Raw genomic sequence first — 23,120 nt, 5'->3', positions numbered from 1 at the left:
TCAGTGGAGCAGTCCATCTCTTTCCAAAGCATGATCCAGCTGATTGCATAAAATTTTCCTGCAGTTCCTTACAGTGCAGTTTTTTATCCATTCCTTCTGCCTACATAGCTAGCTTAATTAAACATGTCTTTTAAATTATAAAAATATGAATCCTACCCATAAGTGGCACGTCTCTTGTCTTTACCCTTTCTAAAGCAGAAGCCAGTTATGTTTCTGTGTCGACACCTGAGCAAAACATTCTGTGTTTTGTCAGTAGCGGTTCTTCACTGGAATTGTATGTGGGTATGTGCTTTGTTCAGTCTTGAAAAGATCTTTTGTGGTGGCTTTGAACTTTTTAGGGTCTTCCACTTCCATTAAGGACAATGATTCTGCAGTGCATATAGGTATGTGCTTAAACATTTCAAATAGTAACATTTCCTTTGTACCCTGAGTTCATAAATTTACATATTCACAAATATAACTGTACAAATGGGAAGCAATGAGCATCTTGCAGAGATGTTTATGGCACAGAATCCCAAACCAGCAGGGGGACCCTTTGGATTCCTTTGAAGTCAGTTACAAAGCTAACCACTTAACATCTCTGAAGGCTTTTAACCACAGGTTGTGTTCCAGCATCTCTCCTTGGTGATTCAGACTATTTATCTGAATCTTTATCTGTTTTGTTTTTTCCATCTTCAGAATCTCAAAGCCTCTCAATACAGCCAGCAGAGTGAAGATATCCTGGCTCTTGGTGAACTAATGTATATAGAGCTGATTTAAATTGAAATAATTTAAAGCAATGAGGTGGCTGAAGACCTGGTCCTTTTCCCCCTCCCTCCCCCCCCCCTCTGTATTTCCTAAATGAAAATCTCATTAATCTCCTGCAGAAGAACTAGGATAGCCTTGAACTGAGAATTCTTCAAATTGACCCATCATGAATCTCCATGCTTGGAGTAGTCCTTAGTTATGTTTAGGTGGATTTTGCTGGGTACAAAATTTAGTGTGCAGTAGCTAGTCTACAGACTTCAGTCTTTTCTCTCACTTCCCCTTCTCTTTTTCTAACAAAGGCATTGTATAGTATTCTTCAAATATTTTTTCTGCTATTTAACTTCAAGCATTTGCTTAGTCTAGGCCATGGCAAACAACCATTTCAATTTGTTTCTTGGTGGCAGAGATAAAACAGAAGGAAAAAAGAGTTACAGAGGCTACTGAAAGATGGAAACTGTCTGCAGTTCATTGGATACCAGCAATTACACTCCAGGCAGGCCAAGTCCGTAAGGCTGGGAAGTGTGTGTTTTCTCATGAGAAGTCAGAGAAAGCATTGTTTTAGTCCCTAATCACTCAGGGCTAGTTTGAGGGGTTGGCTTAGGTTGTTCTGCAAATATATTCAGTTACTGTGGCAGAAGGGTGCAGAGTTCAGCAGATTTTGTTAGTGATTGGAGTCTGCTGTGCTACATGTGAGAAAGACTTATGAAGGTGGAGCATTTAAACAAGTTAGTTAGTAATTATAAGGTTAATTTATATATTGTTGCAGTCAATTCAAAACATTCTAATGGCATAGTTTGTGTGCTGAGTTTACTTATTATTTTGCTTCTGCAAATGTCTTTTCTGTATGAAAATACAGCAATTCTACTGGATAAGCAATTTCTGGTGATCCTTCATAGGAGAAGGAAAAGTATATTTTGTGTTGCCCCAATGGATTAAATGAAGAAAATTTATTAGCTATTTGTAAGGGTCCTTTTTGAAATTTATCAGACAAAAGGTTTATTTGAGACCTTTACGGTTGTAACAGGGAGCTGTGATGTATTAAAACTACAACACTGTGGCAAATCAGAGTTGTTGAAACAATGTGTCTTGATCTGAGCATGTAATGTCTTCTCTGTATTTTTTTTCTTAAGTTACATCTTAATCAGGGGAAGAATCACCTAAGATTAGATGTTCTTTTTGTAGTCTGGCAAAAAGCATGTTTATACAAACCATGAATCATGTATAGCAAATAGTGTGAGGATTAAAAAACTTGGGATTTGCTAATGTTGGAGACAGAGAGCTTCAGGGACAAATGGGGAGTCGTGATGCTGAGGACAAAGATTTCATGTCCAGTCTTACTTATAATAAAATTGTTATAGTATAGTAATCTAAAGTAACTTTATCCTGCTATATATTAAATAAGTTGGCTTGGCACAGAGGTGGCTAATCAGAGCATAAATGTATCAGTTTCTAAATATTTCTAAATATTTCTAAATATTCCATTTTCTTTCCTCTGCCTGTGTGTCATTTTTTTTCCCTGTAGGTTGAACTCAAGTACAGGAGTGGGTTTCCTTTTTCAGATGTTTCATATACTTGCTGCAATGAGGAAATCCATAGGAAGGAAAAGGACAGTATAGATATATATTGCAAACAAGTATGCAAACACTAGCAGAAGTTGGAAGGAGCTGGAAGGAGAAAAAGGAAACAGTTTCTTAAAATGTTTTGTTGTTGCTCTGGTTATGTCATATAATGATTCCTGAACTATAAGAAGGCTGTTAATATTTCACTACTGCCTGGTTCTCTTTTATTAACCTCCTAGTCTGGACAGGAAAATAGATAAGAAGAAAAAGGAGGAAAGACTAGGATATAAAATTTTTAAAGGTATTCTCCTTTCTTAGTGCTTTCTTTACCATTCAGATCAAGATAATGAACTACTATTTTATAATTTAATTTCTATGTATTCTGATTTTCTTCATTTTTTTTTCCTGTTTCTTTTGTTCTTTGTGATTGATGCATGTTCTGTGTCTTGGAAGAATTTATAGAAGGTTTGGTTTTGTTTTTCCATTAAACGATCTCTGCTAATGACTAAAAGGTGTAGCTGTTGTACCCGTGTACAAGTCAGCTGTGTTTGTTCAAACTCATTTCTTGTGGGCACAATGAGTCTGTGTGGCTACCCTTATACAGGTCAGGCATTCTTCAACTGATTCACCTATGCCTGGTTACACTGTGGATACAATGCAGGGAAGCCAATATCTATATCAAAATCCCTCCATCTCTAGTTAAGTCAGTACATGAAACCTGTGGTGTAGCTGTATGCTTTTTTTGACAAGTTATGGTTCTGGGGTAACTCCTAGGGAGTGCAAAGCCATAGTCAGGTGTTCAACATATAATGCCCCTTTAGGTCACCAGTGCTGAAGAGATGAGATTTAATGGCAGAAAGATTTCTTGTACCATTTTGACAGAGTCCAGTGGTCAGTGGACAGAACTGGAGCTGAGTCTTTCCTTCTCTGAGCTCTTTGCATCATGATAGAAAGTTCTGACAATTGAATCTGTATTTCTCATAGAGGTTTTATTTCTTTGAAAAGATGTCTGAGCAGCACAGGTAGAAAGATAAATGCTTAAGTGTGAATATTCATTTTAATCATTTTCCCGTGAAACTATTGTGCTAACCAAACCTATCTCTCCCCATTTTCTTTTATTTATGTTGTGTAATTGAAACTGAAGTTTCCAGGTGACTTGATCTTTCTAGAAGTATCTATCTTGATGACCCTTGCAAAAATAATTTATTGCTGCTTTCTGACAACTTACCAATTTGCCAACAGGGCTCTTGTAAAGACGCATTCTAGGCTACATCCTTCTTTGAGATGTCACTTTTCAGAGGGAGGTGTCCTTCAATTATTCCCGAAGTCACCTTGTGGCCTACCTTTAGCTCTTTGCAAAGCTTTGACTGTGTCTCAACTCTTCCTATCTCCATTCCTGTGCATGTCTGCCTGCACCATGTCCTATCTATCTGTCAATTACTATTTCTTGATTTATCATGTTGCACTCTGGCAAAATTTGAGAAACAAGTTTTCATGCATATCTCTAGCAATATCCCACAACCACATCTCATTGATGTCAAGCAAAGTTATTTTGGATGTACCTCACTGTAATTTGGCACTCCTCCCTTTTGTTTAGTTTTAAAAGTGCTCTCTTAATGGCTTCTCTCTCCAAGTTTCTGGTGTGTTTGTATTACAGGCACTTGTCTGGAAGGGGAATAAAACCCAAACTGTCACCGATGCGTAGTACCTTAATTATGTGCCTCGCAGTTAAATGTTTGACTAAGCCCAAGAAAAGTGCCAAAAAAAAAAAAAAGAAAAAAAAAGAAAAAAAAGAAAAAAAAAAAGCCTAGAAAGAATGCAAAATTCATTTGCCTATAGAAATATTATTGTTATAAGTAGGATGGATAATTTAATAGGGAACCAAATAAGGATAGCATGTATATCTTATAATTCTTGAAAGCTGTATAGTCTTAGATGATCTTTATAGATCATCTCTTTGGCTGGTGCTTGGCTCTACCATATTGTAGAAAAGGCCCAATTTTCATCTAGTTTAGACATGATTCAATTCTTCTTACCCAGCATTAGATGACTGTAATAAAGATGTCTATAACCCACCTGATCACCACAGGCATTTTTACAGCTGCTGACAAAAAATGTAGGCATTTCTACATATTTTGAGGCACTGTTATTCTAGAATAGATGCCTAAAATAATAGAGGCCTTAAAAGATGCCTCTTTCCTGATTTTGAAAGTTTAGAATTACTAGCCAAAAAGTAGGTGCCTGAAGTTAGGTAATATGAATCCTCTGCTTCCTACTCTATTGTAACAGTCTGAGATAGTAATAATAAATATTTTTTTAAAAAAAGTTTTTATTCTTTGAATAACATTGGACCTTGGGATGTGTTGCACAACTTAGAAAATAAACTTAGAAATGCACAAAAGTACAAAGAGGAGAAGGCAAGATGTAAAATACCTACATATAAATAGATTTAGAAGTAAATATCTAAACCTGAAACTCAGTACTGTACATTCTAAACTGTGAAAAATAAATATTTCTGGGGCAGAAGTAGGCCAGTCAAAATGGAAGCCCTAGAAATAATGTGTTTTTGCTTTTTGTTTTTGTTTTTTAGTCTAAGGAAAAATAGAAAAAAAAATGCTGAAAGTAAGACAGATGAAATTAATGCAACAGTAAGTCCTTCTTGTTGCCTTTCTTGTTTTCTGATTCCTAAGTTTAATACTCTCATTAGGTTTTTAAATCAGCATATTTCTTCATTTTCCATAGCATCAGTGACAGCAAACTGGTTTTGTAGTTGACTACTGGAACTTATCCACATGGCTGCTCCTTCTTAACAGCAGGGACTTTGCCTCTTGTATAGTATTTTTTATTTGTTCAGTAAGTATCTGCAAATATAGATTAGATTTTTTGACCTATTTAACACATTAAGGATGAAGCAAAGAGACCTGTCCATAAGTACACTGTAGTTTGTATGCCTGTGCCCACAAACTTTTGAACTATTAATTCTCTGGGCAGCAGAACAGTGATGCCAGGTTTTACGTTGCGATGCTTCAAACCCTGGAAGAAGCTTTTCCTTCAGAAAGAAGTGGGGCAAGGAAGCATGATACTTTGGTGACCGTTTACCTACTTTTGTTTACAGTGTACTGATGCCTTTATGTTAGAGAGATTACACAAGTTTGGTAGTGGGTTTTTTGTGGGTTTTGTGTTTGTTATTTTCCTAGTAGACAGGTAGATAGCAAAACAGAGGCTTATCTGAAGTAGAGTGGAAGAAAATGGAAGGTTTCTTGTTCGACGGAACATATTGGAAGAAACTAAAAGGGGACAATCAGTCCCTGGCACTACCTCCAATAGTTAAACTATGAGTGAACTGAAATACTTAGATATATTTCTCTGCTATCCAGAGGAAGTTGTTTTATGGCCTAACTTTTGCACAGAAGTATTTAAAGGGATTTCTTGGCATGTTTCTAACTGTCATTACCTGAGCTAATCTTGTTCTGTAGCAGCACCTTGTGGGAAGGTGATCAGACTACAGCCTCACACCAGCCAGCATTCCCAGAAGACAGTTGCTGAGTGGGCATTTATCTTCAGTGAGCAAACCAGACTGTTTTATTCCTGCAGAGGAAATTACAGGATTCCCCTGAGTAGTAACAAACAACTCCAATAGAATGACATATGGAACTTCATTTGTTCTGCTTCTTAACTGTGACACCCAGAATCCTTACGCTGACAAGAAATGCCTTTTTACTGTGAGCAATCTGTGAACAGGTGGAGATAAACCATACATGACCAAGTAAAGCTATGTTATATTTTATCAGAAATGTGTAATTTGCTATATTCCATCTGTTGCACAAATACTTGTTTTATAGACAGTGAAACGATTTCTGGTTCTTTGTAGCTCTTATATTTCCAACTGAAAAGAAGTGTTGCACTTTTAGCTGGGCCTTAAAGTACCATCTGTTTACATTTGCTTCTGGATTGCTTCTTTACACTACAATAAACTTCTTATAGTTTGCCATTTCAATAACCACTCCTACTGTGTCACAGTTGTACAAATCCTATTAACTGTAGGCACATCAGCTTAATTTCTGCTGGAAACAAGAAATTAGGCTGAGACATGCTCATGCTGCAGGCTGGTGTTCAGTGTTTTGCATCTGGTGTTAAATGGCTCCATATCGTCCCCTGCAAAACTACAAGTGATGTTTCTTGTATTATTGCATTAATTTGGCTTCATAATTAGAGCCTGTTTTTGCTGATGAATATATGAGCAATTTATTTTTTTAGAGCTATGAATATTCTTTATGTTACTGTAAGAAGAAATATTGTCTTTACCTTAAGGACAATCTGCATTAACAGGTGTCACCTGGAGATACTGACTTGGTCCATATTAGAGATTCAGATCCCTCCGCACTGCTTTGCTGCACTCAGCTTTCATTTCACGAGTGCATAGAAACCATCAACATGTACTGAGACCTCAGGGAAGCTGCTGTACAACTACAGCAGTACAGACCTTGAAAGAGCTCTTTAGGATCAATTTTCTTTTCCAGTGTGTGGTACTACACCAGTGCTTCTGTAACTGTAACAACTTGTGAGAATGTCTTTTGGTCTGTTGAAAGCTTAATTCTCAAAACACATTTCAGCAGCTTAATGAGTTTGGGGCGCTCACAATACCATGAGATAGGTCATTACAAAAGAGTTAAAAAGGATGCCAGTAAGCACTTGGGTCTCTAAATTTCCTTAGGTGACACAGGGAATTGTGCTTGTATGGTTAACCCAATAATTAGAAGCTTGTAAGCTGGAGGGCATTAGCACAGCTATAAATTGTGGCATTTATCAGGGATACTTAATATTACTGAAACCATTTCCTTGCAAGATATGAAAGCACTTCCTAAAATCATACAGGAAAGCCCAGAATTGTTAGATTTATTGAACTAAGTATTAAATTTTGAAACAGGCTGTATGAGTAAAGACAATCAGACAGTAGCTATCATCTCCAGTCTCTCAAGATTAAAAGGACCTTCCAGCACTTCTGGTACTCTTATCAAGGAAGTTCCACATGACATCCTTTGTAGCGAGTCATTTGGAAGTGCTTGTATCATCCTCAATTTTTTTAATTTCTGAAAAAGGGATCCCAAATAGAATTCGATGAATTCTTGTTCTTTTCCCTTCAAAAAGAAGAAAATCAGCATACCTCAGAATGAATGGGACTAGTTTGTATGCATCTAAAATCAACTGTAGTGTACATGCATCAAATCTATCACGATTATTTCCCTGTTATTTTTTGGTGTTAAGCTTTTGCTACACTGGAATTTTAATATACAGCTAATATAGTTTCTTTCTCAGGTTACAGGTTTCATTAGCCTAAAAAGTATTATTTAACAAAGAAAATGACTATATATATATATGTATATGTGTGTATTTTATTTTGCAGGAGGCAATAAGCTGAAGAATCAACATTTTCGTCTAAACTGGGCATGGATTTCCTTAGAACAGGAATATTATTTAGTAAATGAAGATTCCAAATATCTTGATGTCATCCTTAAACGGAGAGGTTACCTTGGAGAAACTTCTTTTATAAGTAAGATCAATTTTAGTCTGAACAGTTGCTTCTATAAACCACTGGCCACATAATTCATAAAAGTTGTCAATACATTTATGTCCTTTTAGAATTGTTTGATACAGAATATAATAGAAGAATATAATAGAATATAAGAATATAGTAGAAGTAATATATTGATTTATAAAACAACTGTCTTTTGTTGAGCTAGTTGTAGGATTTCTTTAGTTATATAATGGCAATTTCACGGGGTTGTTTGTTTTAGCTAGGTTTCATGGCAGGGGTTGTTTTTGCAGCCTTCTGCAATTCATTTTCAATTGAACAGCTCAGTCCTTCTTTTGATTTGAAACATTGAAACTTCTGTTGGCTTCAATATCAGAAAAGGACCATACAAGCAGAACTGGTTAATCAACATTAAACTGAAATTCATCACAGCATGTCATTCTGACTAGTTCTCTGGAATACTTCTTCTCCAGAAATAACTTTGCAGTTTGAGTTGCATTTTTTGAATATTTTAATAGTTTAGATTATAAGTATTTCATTGAATATAAAAATAAAATTTTAACATTAAAATCATAAAGTGTATAATGTTAAAATAGTACAACAAGTTATTCTTTTATTAATATGTGCATTTTTAACTGTTTAGATATGTAAATGTTTTTTATGATGCAGTCATAGGAAATTTGTGTTTGTGGCAGACTATTTAGTCACTAGCAGAACAGGTTTTTGCCTTCAGGAAACAGAATATTTGTATCTGAATCCAATTTGGAGGTTATATGAAGTTCTATTACTTGGGAAGACATTGAAACAGAAAAGAGTGAAATGCAGTCTTGCTATAATTCTGTAGTATTTTGAAATTCTGGCTATGATGCATATCACAGAATTGCAAAATTATCAAGGTTAGAAAAGACCTCTGAACATCATTCTATCCAACCTCCCTGCTCAAGCAGTTTCCCCTAGAGCACATTACCCACAGCAGTGTCCAGGTGGCTTTTGAATATCTCCATGGAGGGCAACTCCACAACCTCTTTGGGCAGCCTGCACCATTGCACAGAGCACAGAAGTGACTGCCTTATACAGAAGTCTAAGGGAGAGTTTCTCCTGACTTACCTCCAGCTAGTGGAAAACAGCTGGCACTGATGGCAGCCACTTCCTTTTGGGGTTGAAATTACTGATACAGACTAGGTTTTTCTGAGAGTCAGTCTCATCTGCTCTTAGCTCACGAGATTTCAGAAAAAATTGAGGAAAGAAGAGTATTTACCTCTTCTGTTACCAGATATTTTTACTGGAAGAACAGATAGCATATGTCCAATTTTAAAAAAGATATCTTGGATACATTACATTAAAGCACCTGGGCAGACTCCAGAACAGGCAAATACGTAGAGGGTGAGAATTTTAATTTAAATATATATGTATATATACTTACTGTTAAAAATAGTTTGTAAAAGAAAGACATAAGAAATATCTCAGAACTTGAACAGATTTTTCAGTGAATAATCTTTGTGTGTGTGTGTGTCGGAAAAATTCAGAAATTGTTAATGAAAAGATTTCATTTTAAAGAAATTGTTAATGAAATAATCTTCTTTTAAAGAAATTTATTGGACTCTACAGAATATTGCCATTTTTACTGTCCAAGCAAAATACTAAAAATACTGTAACAATAAAAGGCAACATTCAGAAGTCTATTTCTAAAGATGCAAATACATATGTAATCTTAATTTCCAAAGTACTTTTGTTTTTTCAGAAATCTCAGTAGTTTCATGGCCTGAAGAGTCTCCCACAAATAGATATCAAGGCCAGTATTTTCCCACAAACTTACAAAAAAGTTGAGATGTTGAGGTCTGCTTCTTGTCAAGAAGTATTCTAAAAGTACTGACCGTCCTTTTGTGCCACCTTTCATGCACCAATGGATGTGTTAACATATATAGCAATAAGTATGCCATATATAAATGGGGAGGTTGGTGGCCCTGCATGTGGCAGGGGAGTTGGAGATTCATGATCCTTGAGGTCCCTTCCAACCCTGGCCATTCTGTGATTCTATGATACATAAACAGCAACTCTAGCTGTACCATATAGGTTAACTGTAAGACTTTTAACAAGTCTATGAGTGAAATGGTAAGTTTTAATAAATGACAATACTTACATATCACCTGTGCAAGGAGGGATTATTTTATAGGCACCTAAGGTTGATACCACTGTTGTATTTGTTCCACAGAATACAGTTCTTGTCCAGATTTCATTTTCCCTATAGTGAGAAAATACAGTTGTATCAACAAGGAAGACAACAATAAATGTCTCATTTTCCAGACCATTGTGGGATCCAAGCAGTAGGCTCATTATCTTCAGCCAATATTGGCAGTCAACTGAGGCTAATACAGGAGTTGTTAAAAGCTGTTCGCAGTGTCAGGGGAGAGAAAAGGTGGGGAAAAAAGGAATGCATTATCACATTTCCACATTTCTTTTAGAGAAAGTATAAAGAAAAGAAAAGAAAGTAGAAAGAATAAGAGATGAGTGAAATGGGAAGTTAAGTATATGTTGCTTAAATTAACTACTGTTACTGGCTAACAGTTTGACTTCTGGCCTTTTAAATAAAGAAGTTGTACGAAGTTTTCTACCTGTGGATTCAAGTTCAGTTTCTGAATTGAGATGACTCAAAATCAAGCAAAAGATCTGACAAGCACAAGAACAGTAAGACTCTGGTTGGCTCCCTTCATCCTGCAGAATGGAATTACAGAGCTTAAAGGATGTAAAAGATAACAGGGAAGATGCTTACTAGCCTTGCTGGCCTTGCTGGCCTTGGCCTGTGGGCCAAAGGGTCTTAAGGGATATAAAGGTTACATCAAATATTGGCACAAGTGGAGAAGTTTTATAAGGAAAAGGGATATGTTTGGATATACATAAAATAATACAGTTTGAAGAAATAGACAGAGAAGGGAGAAGTTTTAAATGTTTTCTAAGAACCTGAGGAAAACCTTTAAGATCTGAATGGTACTGTAGAGTTGGAACAGTGGCCAAATGCATTCATTGGAGATAGTTCTAAAGACTTCTCTAAAGTGAGGGTCTGCAGACAGCCTTAAACTGGGAGGGAAATCAATAAAAAGCCATTTTTAAGCGGTGTGGATCCTGAGACTGTCTTGGTGCAGATAGTTGTCCTGAATTTTATCTTGTGACTTTACTATTTCAACTTGACCTGAATTGAAAAGTTTGAGTTTAATTACTCTTGTAACATAAACACTGAAACAAGAGGATAATTATTTTAAAAAGTACTTACTGTAGGGAAAATGACCACAGTGGCTCATGTTTTACATCTTCTGTCAACGTTGTCCCCCCGTTTTACCTCTTTGTGTCTGTTTTCTTTAGCATTCCACATGAAGGTTGGACTTTCCAGGTGTGTTCTTATTTTTTCCTTAGAGAAATAATTATCAAGGGGGGAGGGTGTTAGGCAAGTGTTATTTAGATATTCTGTAATAGAAGAGAACCCAGAAGGTTAAAGTCTGAAAGGAAAACGTATTGGTCTTTTTGGACATCCATAGGTGAATTACTATGCATGTAATGACTTGATAGTGTGCTCAGATAATTTAGGTTTTCTAGATTTTCTAGTACTTAGTGTTGGCTTGGCTAATTCTGTACAAACTTTCCTTCACAATATTAACTGATGTGCTTCCACTTCTATGTGTGACATAAGTATAAGATTTACTGAGCAACAACATGAATTGCCTTGAGCAGCTCTGCTACTCTAGTTGTGAAAACAAATCCATTTTCTTATTTTTAAAGATGATCTAATGAAAGAAAAATACAAGGGATGTTTTTAATGACTTGAATTTTTGTTTTTGGCAGGTATTAGCACCAGAGATGGTACTGCCAAGAAAGATAAAGACTTCAGAGGGAAAGCCCAGAAGCAGGTGCAGTTTAATCCTGGCCAAACCTTAGCTACGTGGCGAGTACGGATTTTGACTGATGGAGAACATGAGCGGTCTGAGTCCTTTCAAATTGTTCTTTCTGAGCCTGTCATGGCAGTTCTGGAATTTCCCTCTGTATCCACAGTGGAAATTATTGATCCAGGAGATGGTAAGAACTGTTTCAGAACAGTATTGACAGTATGTTCATATTGCCAGTTTGAAAAATGGAGGGCAAATGCTATGAGTAACAGTGGATTGCAAAGCTTACCTTCCCTCGTAATATTTCTGGAGAGAAATTTGGGCATCCAGCAGGGGTTTGTCCTGTATCACTTTAAGTCTACGATGTAGATGTAACCAAAGGAGTGTCATAAGCAGCTTCAGTTATTCCTGAAGCCCCCTTGTGACCCACCTTTCCCCAAACCCTTATCTTCAGCTCTTTACAAAGACTTGACTGTCTCTTAACCCCTGCTATCTCCGTTCCTGTGCATATATTATATGTTATCTCTGCTCCTGTAATATATTATACTGAGCTTTTTGTTTCATTTTGTTTACTTTTTAGTTATAATAGATTTTCTACTCCATTTTCAAGATTTTCTTAAATCTTTAGCTCTTCTCTTTTTATTACAATGAAAGATCTTATCATTAACATTGTTAATTTGGTGATAAATAATCATTTGTTTTGGAAATTACCCTTCTAAAGGAGATTCATTAAGCAAGCAACTTGTGCAGACATTTGGCCAGGTCATATCTGATGTACAAGTCAGAGTAAAAGAGCAACAGCTTGACTTTACTTTATAAGCATCCTCAGCGCCAAATAAGTTGTCTTGATGGTGCACTAAGTTAAAGAATAGCTTTACAGAATCACTGCCAGTGTGTGAGCTACAAGTCTTGCTATTACTGTGATTAATGGTTAATAATGAAATACCATGGAAATAATAAAAAGATAGACCTTGTGGACGAAATTCTCCAAACTCAGTTTTGTACTTTTAAATCCAATTAAGTAAATTAATTCCATTAGAGACTACTTGGTAAAACTTGTGATTTTACATGTAATATAATTTTCCATTTCTGATATTTAAAAAGGCTAACTAATTCTTTTACCCTCTATGGTTTTGAGGTTTTGTGGGCTTTTTTTTTTAGATCTAGGTCCATCACTAATAAATTCAAGATATTTTGTGGACTTTCGAATATGCCAAAATGATTCTAGCTATTTCACAGATTACTTTCTGAGGCCATAAATCTAAATAAATAAATATTTCTATCCTTCGCAGAATCAACTGTCTTTATTCCTCAGTCTACCTATACTATTGAAGAAGATGTTGGTGAGTTGTTTATTCCAGTCAGAAGAAGTGGAGACGTGAGCCAGGAACTGATGGTTATCTGTTACACACAACAAGGTAACAGAATCTACAATATAAAACAATCACAGAATCACAGAATGGCCCGGGTTGGAAGGGACCTCAAGGATCATCCAATCCTCCTGCCAGAGACAGGGCCACCAACCTCCACATTTAATACTAGACCAAAAACAAACAAACAAACAAACAAAAATGGAAAAGAGGCAGAAACTGAAAAAAAATTGTCCATCTATTGAATAATCATATTCAGTATGATCACCAAAATTGTTGGTGAGTTTTTCATCTTCAGATTCTACTGGAAATGTATTCTATTCATCTTGACAATTTGTCTTAGGGTCTTAATGAATTTAGCTGAAAAGTAATTATGTTCCAATCTTCTGCCCTTTGTTAGGAGAGTAAGAGGATCTATTTTTTTTACCTTTTCACAAGAAGATCTTTAAGTGAGGCCCCTAATATTTGAAAGTGGTGAGAACTGAAAGCACTGCAGTGGTCCAGAATAGCCCTTACTTGCTTGTGTCCTGAAAAAAAGAGTATAAAATATTTAAAATATTATTTGGCTGATGACCTTCTCTTTCCTCTGCCTACCAACCTTTTATTAATTAAACCAACACAGAGTATAGGACTTCATTTGTTTACATCAAATAGGAACTGGTTATAATTAATTTCTGGTACACTGACATCATCTTTATAACATACTAAGTACACTGAATATACTAAAGGAGTAAAGGAGTTAATTTCTAGCTCTTACACATTCTCCTTTTTAAGTCTTTGTCTTATGATAGACCGTAGTATTCCTTCTGTGTGAAAAGCTGAAAATGAATGTGAGGGTTCATATGCCTTCAGTGCATCACATGATAGAAGTAGTTTGTCCAGGGACCTCAGAAATATAGCCTGCTTAGCGATTTCTGCCTATCTGATCATCTAAAATTAAACAGAAATTAAAATATAATGAAAATAAAGTTCAGCCACTGTGAGGGGATCATAATTAGTAGCCAGGGTATGTGTACTGACTCTTTTCCTTCTTTTGCCACAGGAACAGCAACCGGCACTGCCCCAACCTCTGTGCTTTCTTACTCTGACTACATATCCAGGCCTGAGGATCACAACAGCGTTCTCCGTTTTGACAAAGATGAACGAGAAAAAACATGTCGAGTAGTGATCATAGATGATTCCTTGTATGAAGAGGCTGAAACCTTCGATGTTTTGCTGAGCATGCCAATGGGTGGAAGAATTGGTACAGAATTTGCAAGCACTCGAATTACCATTGTACCTGACAAGGATGATGGTAAGATATAACGTGATAAAGTCAAATTCCCAGTGCAGGACAGAAACTACAAGTAGTTTCCCAGTCAAATCAGCATGCAGAGGTTGGATTTTTGCACTTTTTCCATAGTTAAAAATATGCTTCAATCAGAAGATTAGACAATAGTGTTATAGACTTAGGGTGGCTTTTTTTGAAGTATTTTGTATTGGTGTTTTATGGTTTGAGAAAATCACATGTGCAAACTGAGAACAAGATGTCCTTTTCTCTTCATCATAGTAATAGGTGTGACCCAAAATATCACACTGCATGAGCACCTTTATATGTGTGACTCTGAGGCTGCATCCACAAACCCATCAGACTCATTGATGATTATGTCCTAAAGGGCCAGATTAGTAGTGAACTAGAAGCCACATACCAGATGCAGTATTCTTTCTGTTATGTCCCCAAATTTATATTCTGCCGAAGTTTCCATGTATGCTTTGTATGCCTTTCTAAAAAAGTAAATAATCGAAAGACAGTTGTGTTGCTTTTGAAATCCCCTTGGGAAGGATGTGCAAACTGAACAATGTCCTTTGTTGTTTGAGTGGTCAATAGTCTTAATGTGTTTCTTTGGAAGAGACATTTCTTGTGAATTAGAGGTCTGTGACTGAGGAAGAACAGAAACAGAACTTTACTGATTCATCAACTGCTCTGGAAAATCTGTATAAATACTGTTACAGCGTTAAGTCTCTCCTTGCATGTTCCTGGCTTTGGTGTGGCAGCTCTCTATGAGTAGCAAAAAAGTTCCCTGCAACAATTGCCCTCATTTATGCATGCAGTTGGAGAGTGCAATCTCAACTGTAAATTCTGTGAAAGGAATACCAGGGAGCTGTTTTAACCATGTATCATCAAATGTGAAGATGTTGTATTTCTTAAGTCGAAGTCTGATGTGAGGGATTACCAAGTATATGTTGTACTTTCTGAAAGCATGATGCCAAATCATAGAATCATCATAGAATCATGGAATTGCTCAGGTTGGAAAAGACTTAAAGATCATTGAATCCAACCATGACCTAACCACACTACCCAACTCTAACAACCCTCCGCTAAATCATGTCCCTGAGCACCACATCCAAATGGTTTTTAAACACATACAGGGATGGTGACTCAATAGGGTCCCCTGGGGACCCTATTCCAGTGCTTAACAATCCTTTCTGTAAAGAAATGTTTCCTGATATCCAACCTAAATTTATTCTGGTGCAACTTGAGGCCATTTCCCCTCGTCATGTCACCTGTCACCAGTGAGAAGAGACCAACCCCGCTCTCTCTGTAAGCACCTTTCAGATATTGGAAGAGAGCAATAAGGAAGACATTCTACAGGTACATTGGCCAGAAGAGACAGGCCAAAGAGAGTGAATCTCCTTTGGTAAATGTAAAAAGAGAACTGGCTTCAACAGACGAAGAGAAGGCTGAGGTACTGAATGAGTTCTTTGCCTCGGTCTTCACTGGTGGCCAGGATTCCAGTATTTCTCACATCTCTGAGCCCTGCATCCCTAAACCTCTGGGTGGGGACTGGGTTGGTAAATCCCCCCCCACTTTAAGGGCAGAGCAAGTCCGAGACCGCCTCATGAGTCTGAATGTGTACAAGTCTATGGGGCCGGATGGCATGCATCCTAGGGTTCTGAAGGAGCTGGCTGAGGTGGTTGCCGAGCCACTCTCCATTATATTTGAAAAGTTGTGGCTGTCAGGTGAGGTCCCAGATGACTGGAGGAAGGGTCACGTCACTTCCATTTACAAGAAAGGGAGCAAGGAGGACCCAGGGAGCTAAAGGCTGGTGAGTCTCACCTCTGTGCCTGGGAAGATCCAGAAGTAGATCCTCCTGGATGACATGCTTGATCATATGAGGAATGAGCATGTGATCTGAGACAGCCAGCATGGCTTCACCAGGGGAAGGTCATGCTTAACCAATCTGGTGGCCTTCTATGATAGCGTGATGGCACTGGTGGACATGGGAAAGGCGACCGATGTCATTTACCTGGACTTGTGCAAGGCCTTTGACATGGTCCCCCACCACATTCTTATCTCCAAATTAGAGAGGTATGGGTTTGATGGGTGGACCACTCGATGGATAAGAAATTGGTTAAAAGGCTGCAGACAGAAGGTGGTTATCAATGGTTCTATGTCCAGGTGGAGGCCGGTAACGAGCAGCATCCCCCAGGGGTCCGTCTTGGGACTGGTGCTCTTTAACATCTTTATCAATGATAAAGATCTAGTCTATCCAGTGCCTTTCTACCTCTGGCAGATTGACACTCCCTCCGAACTTGGTGTTGTCTGCAAGCTTACTGAGAGTGCACTCAATTCCCTCATCAAGATCATTAATAAAGATGTTAAATAGATGTGGCCCCCAGTACCCCTGGAGGACACCGCTTATGACTGGCTGCCAACTGGATTTAACCCCATTGACCACAACTCTTTGGGCCCAGCCATCCAGCCACTGTTTCACCCAGCAGAGCATACACCCATCCAAACCATGGGCAGCCAGCTTCTCCATGAGAATGAGACTGTTAATATCAGTGGTTTCTTCCCAGTTAAGGATATAAAGGGTAGCTCTTAAAGGCAGGAAGTTAATACCCTTCTAATTGCATCATAAATACTCAGCCTATCTGAACCTTCTCATGTGTAATTCTGTAACAAAGGAGACTTTGTTTTCTCTGTGGTCCATGTAAGTAATTAAATAATATGAATGAACACAAGCTTGAATTAATACTTCATGTAAAGTAACAGATCACATTATCAAATACAAGCTGAAATGGAAATTTCATGTTTATCTTACTTTGCTGTTGTAACAAATAGTTTTCTTTTGTAGGTTTTTATATGGCAATTTGTTTTTGTTTTTGTTTTTTTTTGTTAATAATTTTAGTGATTTTATTAGGATCACAATTTGTAGATAGCAGAGCCTAAAATAGTGGAAGTGTAGCTAATATCTCTAATAGTCCGTTAATAAGCTAATTATTCAGGCTTGAAAATGTTCTGACCACTAAAAATATATACAGACAATTTGAGGTGGGGAAGATGTTTCTACAAGAGACTAAGAAAAACAGAAATTAGTTGAAATTAGAGTAAGCCCATAGGATCTAACTAAAGTAGCTGACTTCTAATACCATAATGACAATAAAAGATAAAAGGTGTGCTCAACTTTGTACTGAACCAGAGTATATTTGAGAAATTTCTGGCAACTGAATACCTGAATTAGTGATTACCCAATTGTGCTGTTCTGACAAAGCAAAATCTGGAAAAAAAAAATCATAGTATATAGAACATGTGCAAGTATAATTATATATTAAGAAAGGTGACATTGCTGCTGTTGAGATATTTTTTTGTTGGAAGAGGCTTTTCCTCATAGGCTTTTAAGCTGGAGACAAAGAAAAATTATGTTAAAAGATTAAGTTAATGGAATATGCAACATAGTCAGTTGTCCAATGAAATCTTGTGTTGATACAATTTAAAGAACTGAAAAATAAAAAGCTGATCTGTTGGAGTCAGGGATTGTAATAACCATGAAATACTAAGAATAAAAAACACACTGAAGAGAAAGTCCTGTGTAAATCATCCACTTCTGGGTGGACAGAAACAACATTTGATGTTAGCCATTTATACAGTTAGTTAGACATCTCCTTCAAGCAAGTTATGACAGGATTCTTCTATTAGTGAAAAGAGAGCTGTGCTCCCAGGAACCAATCTGTCCTAGGAGAAGTATATCACCTTTTAAGATCAATCATCTTGGGTACCTGATACAACTGAATATCTGACAGTAGGTATGTACCCTACCCTTCGAAATTTAATTTCCTATTCATCCCAATGTCATAAAGTCTGTTGGGCATTCTGTCTTTGTCTTAAAGCATCTACTGTGAAATACCGTGAATAACAAAGACATACGTAGCTATTCCTGATTTTTAAGATAATTATGATTTTTTTTTTTAATATTGAATTACTTACTAAAATTAAATTTCTTGAACACAGACATAGAAATCAAGCAATGTCTCAGAAAATGTAATATCTTTTACATTCCAATAAAATACTCATCATTAAGCTAAATCAGATAGGAAACAAAAAACAAACATTTCCAGAAATATTTTTAAATCTGAGTGGCAAAATAGTGTCAGTAAGGCAGCTTTCTGTGTGTGGTATATAAAAATATATTCAGTTTGTTTAGTGGATTCCGTAGGGAATTCTTGAAGAATTCCCAAGGGGATCCATTACAGCATCACAGAATTGTAGAGATCTCCTGGACAGAGTCAAGCACAGGGCCACAAAGATTCCTCAATCCCTGCAGCAAGACTTGTAGCCAAAAACTCTTTCCTATTCAAATGTTTTGATTGCTGGCTCTCTGATTTGTTCTCTCTTGTACTTTTTTCTGTATTGTATGAAAATTTTAAGCTTTCAGTTTGTAATCACATTTTGAGACCAGAAGGGAAGAGATGTGATAAATACATAGCTCAAAATTTGCAGCTGTCAGTAGAATAGTTACAGTTATCTTGTTTGCTTCAGGTTTTGGTCAATGACTGTCTTCCCACGTGATTCTAATTCCATGCTACTGCACTTAGAGAGCACACACACTTACAACCTTAGTGGAATTGTTGAAGCCTCATGCTGTTCACAGCAGGAAGTACATTAAATACATTTTTTTTCCACTTCATTCACGTTAGATGGGCAAGCAGCCCTTCATATGTGTTCTTCTTGACATTTCTACATCAAGGCTGGGTAGGAAAAGGACTCAGTTTTATGCCAGAGGTTTGCCTATTAATTTGTTTATACCTACCCAGCAGAATTATCATTGTATCAGCAATGTGATAGAAGATGGCACTATGTGGAAGCATTTTTTTGCTGAGTAAAATGGATGATGGTATGACCTGATCAGAAGCAGAAGGCCAGTGTAAAAGGTCAAACAGGACACATGAATTATACGGTCTTCTGGAAATTTCTTTCTTGCCATTTTTCCCCCTACAGATAAATGAACTTTGGAAGTTGATATCCACTAGTATCTGTCCAACTTGCCAAACAGTCCACGTTGGTATTTGCTATCAGTAGTGTGAAAAAAGACAGAAACTCAGCACTGCAATCTTACATTATAAATCTCTGCTTTTCAGTAAGTTTCCGGTAGGCAAGCAGAATAAGCTAATTTTCAGTGTTAGCACTGAGCTGGATTTCCAGCTGATAATAATTAAATATTCTATTATCGTTTGCTAGAGGGACATCCATATCTAACTAGGCTATGTGCTATCTCCTTATTTCCACTGTCCTCAGAGGCAGGCATTCAAACCCAAATTTTTTTGGAGTGCCATAATCTTAACAAGTGCTGGGCCCTGTGCTTTGGCCACAATAGCCCCATGCAGTGCTATAGCCTTGGAGCTGAGTGGCTGGATGACTGTGAAGAGGAAAGGGACCTAGGGGTTGTTGGTTGATGCTCGGCTGAACATGAGCCAACAGTGTGCCCAGGTGGCCAAGAGGGCCAATGGCATCCTGGCCTGCATTAGAAATAGTGTGGCCAGCAGGAGCAGGGAAGTGATCATCCCCCTTTACTCAGCACTGATGAGGCTGCACCTTGAGTACTATGTTCAGTTTTGGGCCCCTCACTACAAAAAACACATTGAGGCCCTGGAGCGTGTCCAGAGAAGGGCAATGAAACTGGTGAGGGGTCTGGAGCACAAGTCTTATGCGGAACAGCTGACGGAGCTGGGATTGTTTAGTCTGGAGAAGAGGAGGCTCAGGGAAGACCTCATTGTGCTCTACAACTTCCTGAAGGGAGGTTGTGATGAGGAGGGGTTTGGCCTCTTCTTCCAGGCAACAGACAGGACCCGAGGAAATGGCCACAAGTTGTACCAGAGGAGGTTTAGATTAGACATAAGGAAGAACTTTGTCTCTCAGAGAGTGGTCAGGCACTGGAATGGCTGCCCAGGGAGGTGGTGGAGTCGCTGGCAGTGTTCGAGAGGCGTCTGGATGTGGAGCTATGAGATATGTATGGTTTAGTGCTTGTGGTAGCAGTGGTAATGGGAGGAAGGTTGGACTAGATGATCTTGTAGGTCCTTTCCAACCTTGTGATTCTATGATTCTAATCTTAAATTGCAGGAGTTCTTGGTAGAACTTCATAGTTAATATCCGCCTGTTCATTTGTCCAGTTTTAAGTACAGTCTAAAAAAAATTGGCAGACCATGCTTAGTGTTGTTTTATGGACTGGAGTCATGATTTGAGCAAGTATCCTTTACCTTCCTATGGAGATGGCTAGAATTACAAATGAGTTATTCTCTTGCTCTGTGCAGCTATTTTTTATACTTTCTCTCTTTTCTATTTTTACAGCACCCATGGGTTTGATGCTTCTGGCACTTCTATGCAGCTTTTAATTTACTTTGTCCTCTCATTAAATAAAATCTGTGTGAAGCCTCCTCCTTCCTTAGTCTGTGGCAAATGGCCAAATTGGCAGCTAACCAGGAGGAATAGTGGAAGTCAGCCAATTTATGACACGTTATACTCCCTGTTTTCTTTACGTATAGTTTCTTATTATCAGTTCAACAGACTAAAAAATGCTCAATTTATAATGACAGCCTTAAAAATTTTGGGAAGTCTTTGTTGTCTATCACAGAAATAAATAAATCTCATATCTTGCAGCAGGACATCTTAAAGAGGGAACTAGCCACATTTATGATACTTTTCAAGCATCATCTGTTGCTGGCAGTTTATTAGATGTGTGCGTATGCATTCATGCATTTATTATATGTATACGAACTACAGATACTGAATTAGTTTAATCTTCATTTAGCTCCTTAACAAGTTCATATATTGTCTAACTTCAGGATCTAGGCTCCTTTGATAGGTAGGGATAATACCATAGGATCTCCAGGCAGTACTTGTCGCATATATTTCATGTGGCTCCTTTAGGACAGAGGACTCAGCTGCTGGAGCAGCGTATCTTTAAGCCTTTGCCACTGAGGGTTCTTTAACAATTAGCTTAAATATGTATTATTACAATTTATGTGAATAATGGTATTTCTTTCCAAGATAAATCATAATGTTATTTAGATAGATTATATTAGAAGATATTATAAGGTATTCACAGAATAAGTTAATGCAATTTTGTGGTTAGGTTTCCTGGTCCGAGGTAGGTGTGTGAACATGCTTTGAGAGAACAAAATTCAAAATATTCTTATCATAAAACTTCTGTTTTTGCAAATATACTTATTAAACTCAGACCCTTTCTGCACTTCATTTTTTTCTACAAGATCCAAAAGTGAACTAAATAATTAAAATATGAAAAGCATATTTAGAAATGACCACATATTATAGCTCTATGTAATTTAAGTCCAAAGATGCTGCTCAGCTTCTCCTTCCATTTCTGATTGTAGGAATCTTCATTTGATATCTCACATACAAATCACAAATGAGCTCCTTCATGCTTGGCCAACTTGTGAGGTACCTTGTGTGTGGTATATTTCAGTACTGTTGCCAAGCTTCCCCATTTATCTGCTTGTCTCTGTTGCAAGATTTTCTTCAGAATTTGTTAGTAATATCATTTCCTATGCCTCTTAAAAAAATAATCTGGTTCATTTTAAAAATGGAACGTGTAGAAGAATCTGAATTGCTTTCATGCTCTGTGAGAGGTCTAGACAGTAGAAAAACTCCTTGTAAAAGCCAGATGGCTTCTGCAGTCAATACCATCACATCCCAGATATCAGTGTTTGTAGATGACATCCTGATAGTATGGGCAATGATTATAACAATACTGCTTCTCCTATTACAGATTTTCACATTTAGATGAATTTGATATCTTGGAGAGGTAACAATGTTTCTCAGCAAAGCAGCAGAGGTAAATGAATTGCTTCCAAGAGAAAGTCACTAAAAATAGCCAACCTCAGACGTTTGTTTTTATCTTGAAATGCCAGTTATGGCTGAGAGACTACTTAAGAGTCTTGAAAAAGCTGAGCTATGGTATAGCCTACTGCTTTCAGATATCCTTACTGACCCTGATACAGACATACTTTGTAATCTAAATCAATTATTGCCAAACCATTATGAATTGCACCTGACATTAAGGAAAATCTGAATCATCTCAGTTCTTCAGGCTACAAAGTATGCTGGATGTCCTTGCAGTAGACGTGGGACTCCCAAGTAAAAACTGGGTGACCATAGATCAGGTATTTCTACAACCACTTTGCTGGAGCCCTCAGTCTTGCAGCTAAGACTGCACACTTGGTCTGCTTCCTCTACTGTATTCATGCTTAATGTTAAATCATAAATGTGGCAGTGCGGTTAGATGTGGATTCCAAGCCCTCTGAGACTGTAGGGCAGGCAGTCCTGTGATGGTACTGTGTACAGAGAAACTGAATGTGAAGGGCAAGTTAAAATGTAAAGGTACACAATGAAGTACTATGCACCATAAGTTAATTAAAAGTGAATCATATGTAATGTTGTTCATAGCAGTTCTTGATCTTGATTCACTCTTTGCTGAAATTAAGTTACATAAATGATTAAGTTGCACAAAACAAGGGTAATCTGGGGATGAAATGTCAAAATATGACATTGCTTTTGTGGATTCAAAAATTTAGTGTGTTTTCTTGGAAAAAAAGAACTGGATTTGGTAAAGGTACCCTTCATTAAAGTTTGCCCTTTTAGATATTATAATGTTTGCGTCTTACTTTAAAGAATCTTTATGAGGTATGGGGAAGTAATTAGCTGTTGAGACAAATGGAAATCTGGACATTATTTGCTTGAGATAATGTTTGTGGCAATTTG

At 37.3% G+C, this 23,120-nt stretch overlaps 1 protein-coding gene and 1 long non-coding RNA gene across 2 annotated transcripts in view; one reads left to right on the top strand and one right to left on the bottom strand.

Annotated features, from left to right (window-relative positions):
• FREM2 (FRAS1 related extracellular matrix 2) overlaps nucleotides 1–23,120 on the top strand; it is a 124,958-nt gene that overhangs the window by 61,914 nt on the left and 39,924 nt on the right. Inside the window, exons 3-6 of the mRNA XM_031615675.2 lie at nucleotides 7,711–7,857; nucleotides 11,674–11,904; nucleotides 13,007–13,132; nucleotides 14,127–14,378. Coding sequence (XP_031471535.2) covers nucleotides 7,711–7,857; nucleotides 11,674–11,904; nucleotides 13,007–13,132; nucleotides 14,127–14,378 — 756 coding nt within the window. The remainder of the gene's footprint in view (nucleotides 1–7,710; nucleotides 7,858–11,673; nucleotides 11,905–13,006; nucleotides 13,133–14,126; nucleotides 14,379–23,120) is intronic.
• LOC149920243 (uncharacterized) lies at nucleotides 7,198–11,234 on the bottom strand. Its single transcript, XR_016462377.1, has 3 exons — nucleotides 11,108–11,234; nucleotides 9,980–10,081; nucleotides 7,198–7,444 (listed from the first exon to the last, which is right to left on the bottom strand). It is a non-coding gene; the product is annotated as an uncharacterized LOC149920243 (long non-coding RNA).

This window comes from Phasianus colchicus, chromosome 1 (assembly GCF_987193195.1).
Source record: "Phasianus colchicus chromosome 1, bPhaCol1.hap1.1, whole genome shotgun sequence".
In the NCBI taxonomy this organism is placed as follows: Eukaryota; Metazoa; Chordata; class Aves; order Galliformes; family Phasianidae; genus Phasianus; species Phasianus colchicus.
The sequence above is the reverse complement of the archived record's forward strand: the minus strand, read 5'-3'. Positions and strand labels throughout refer to the sequence as shown.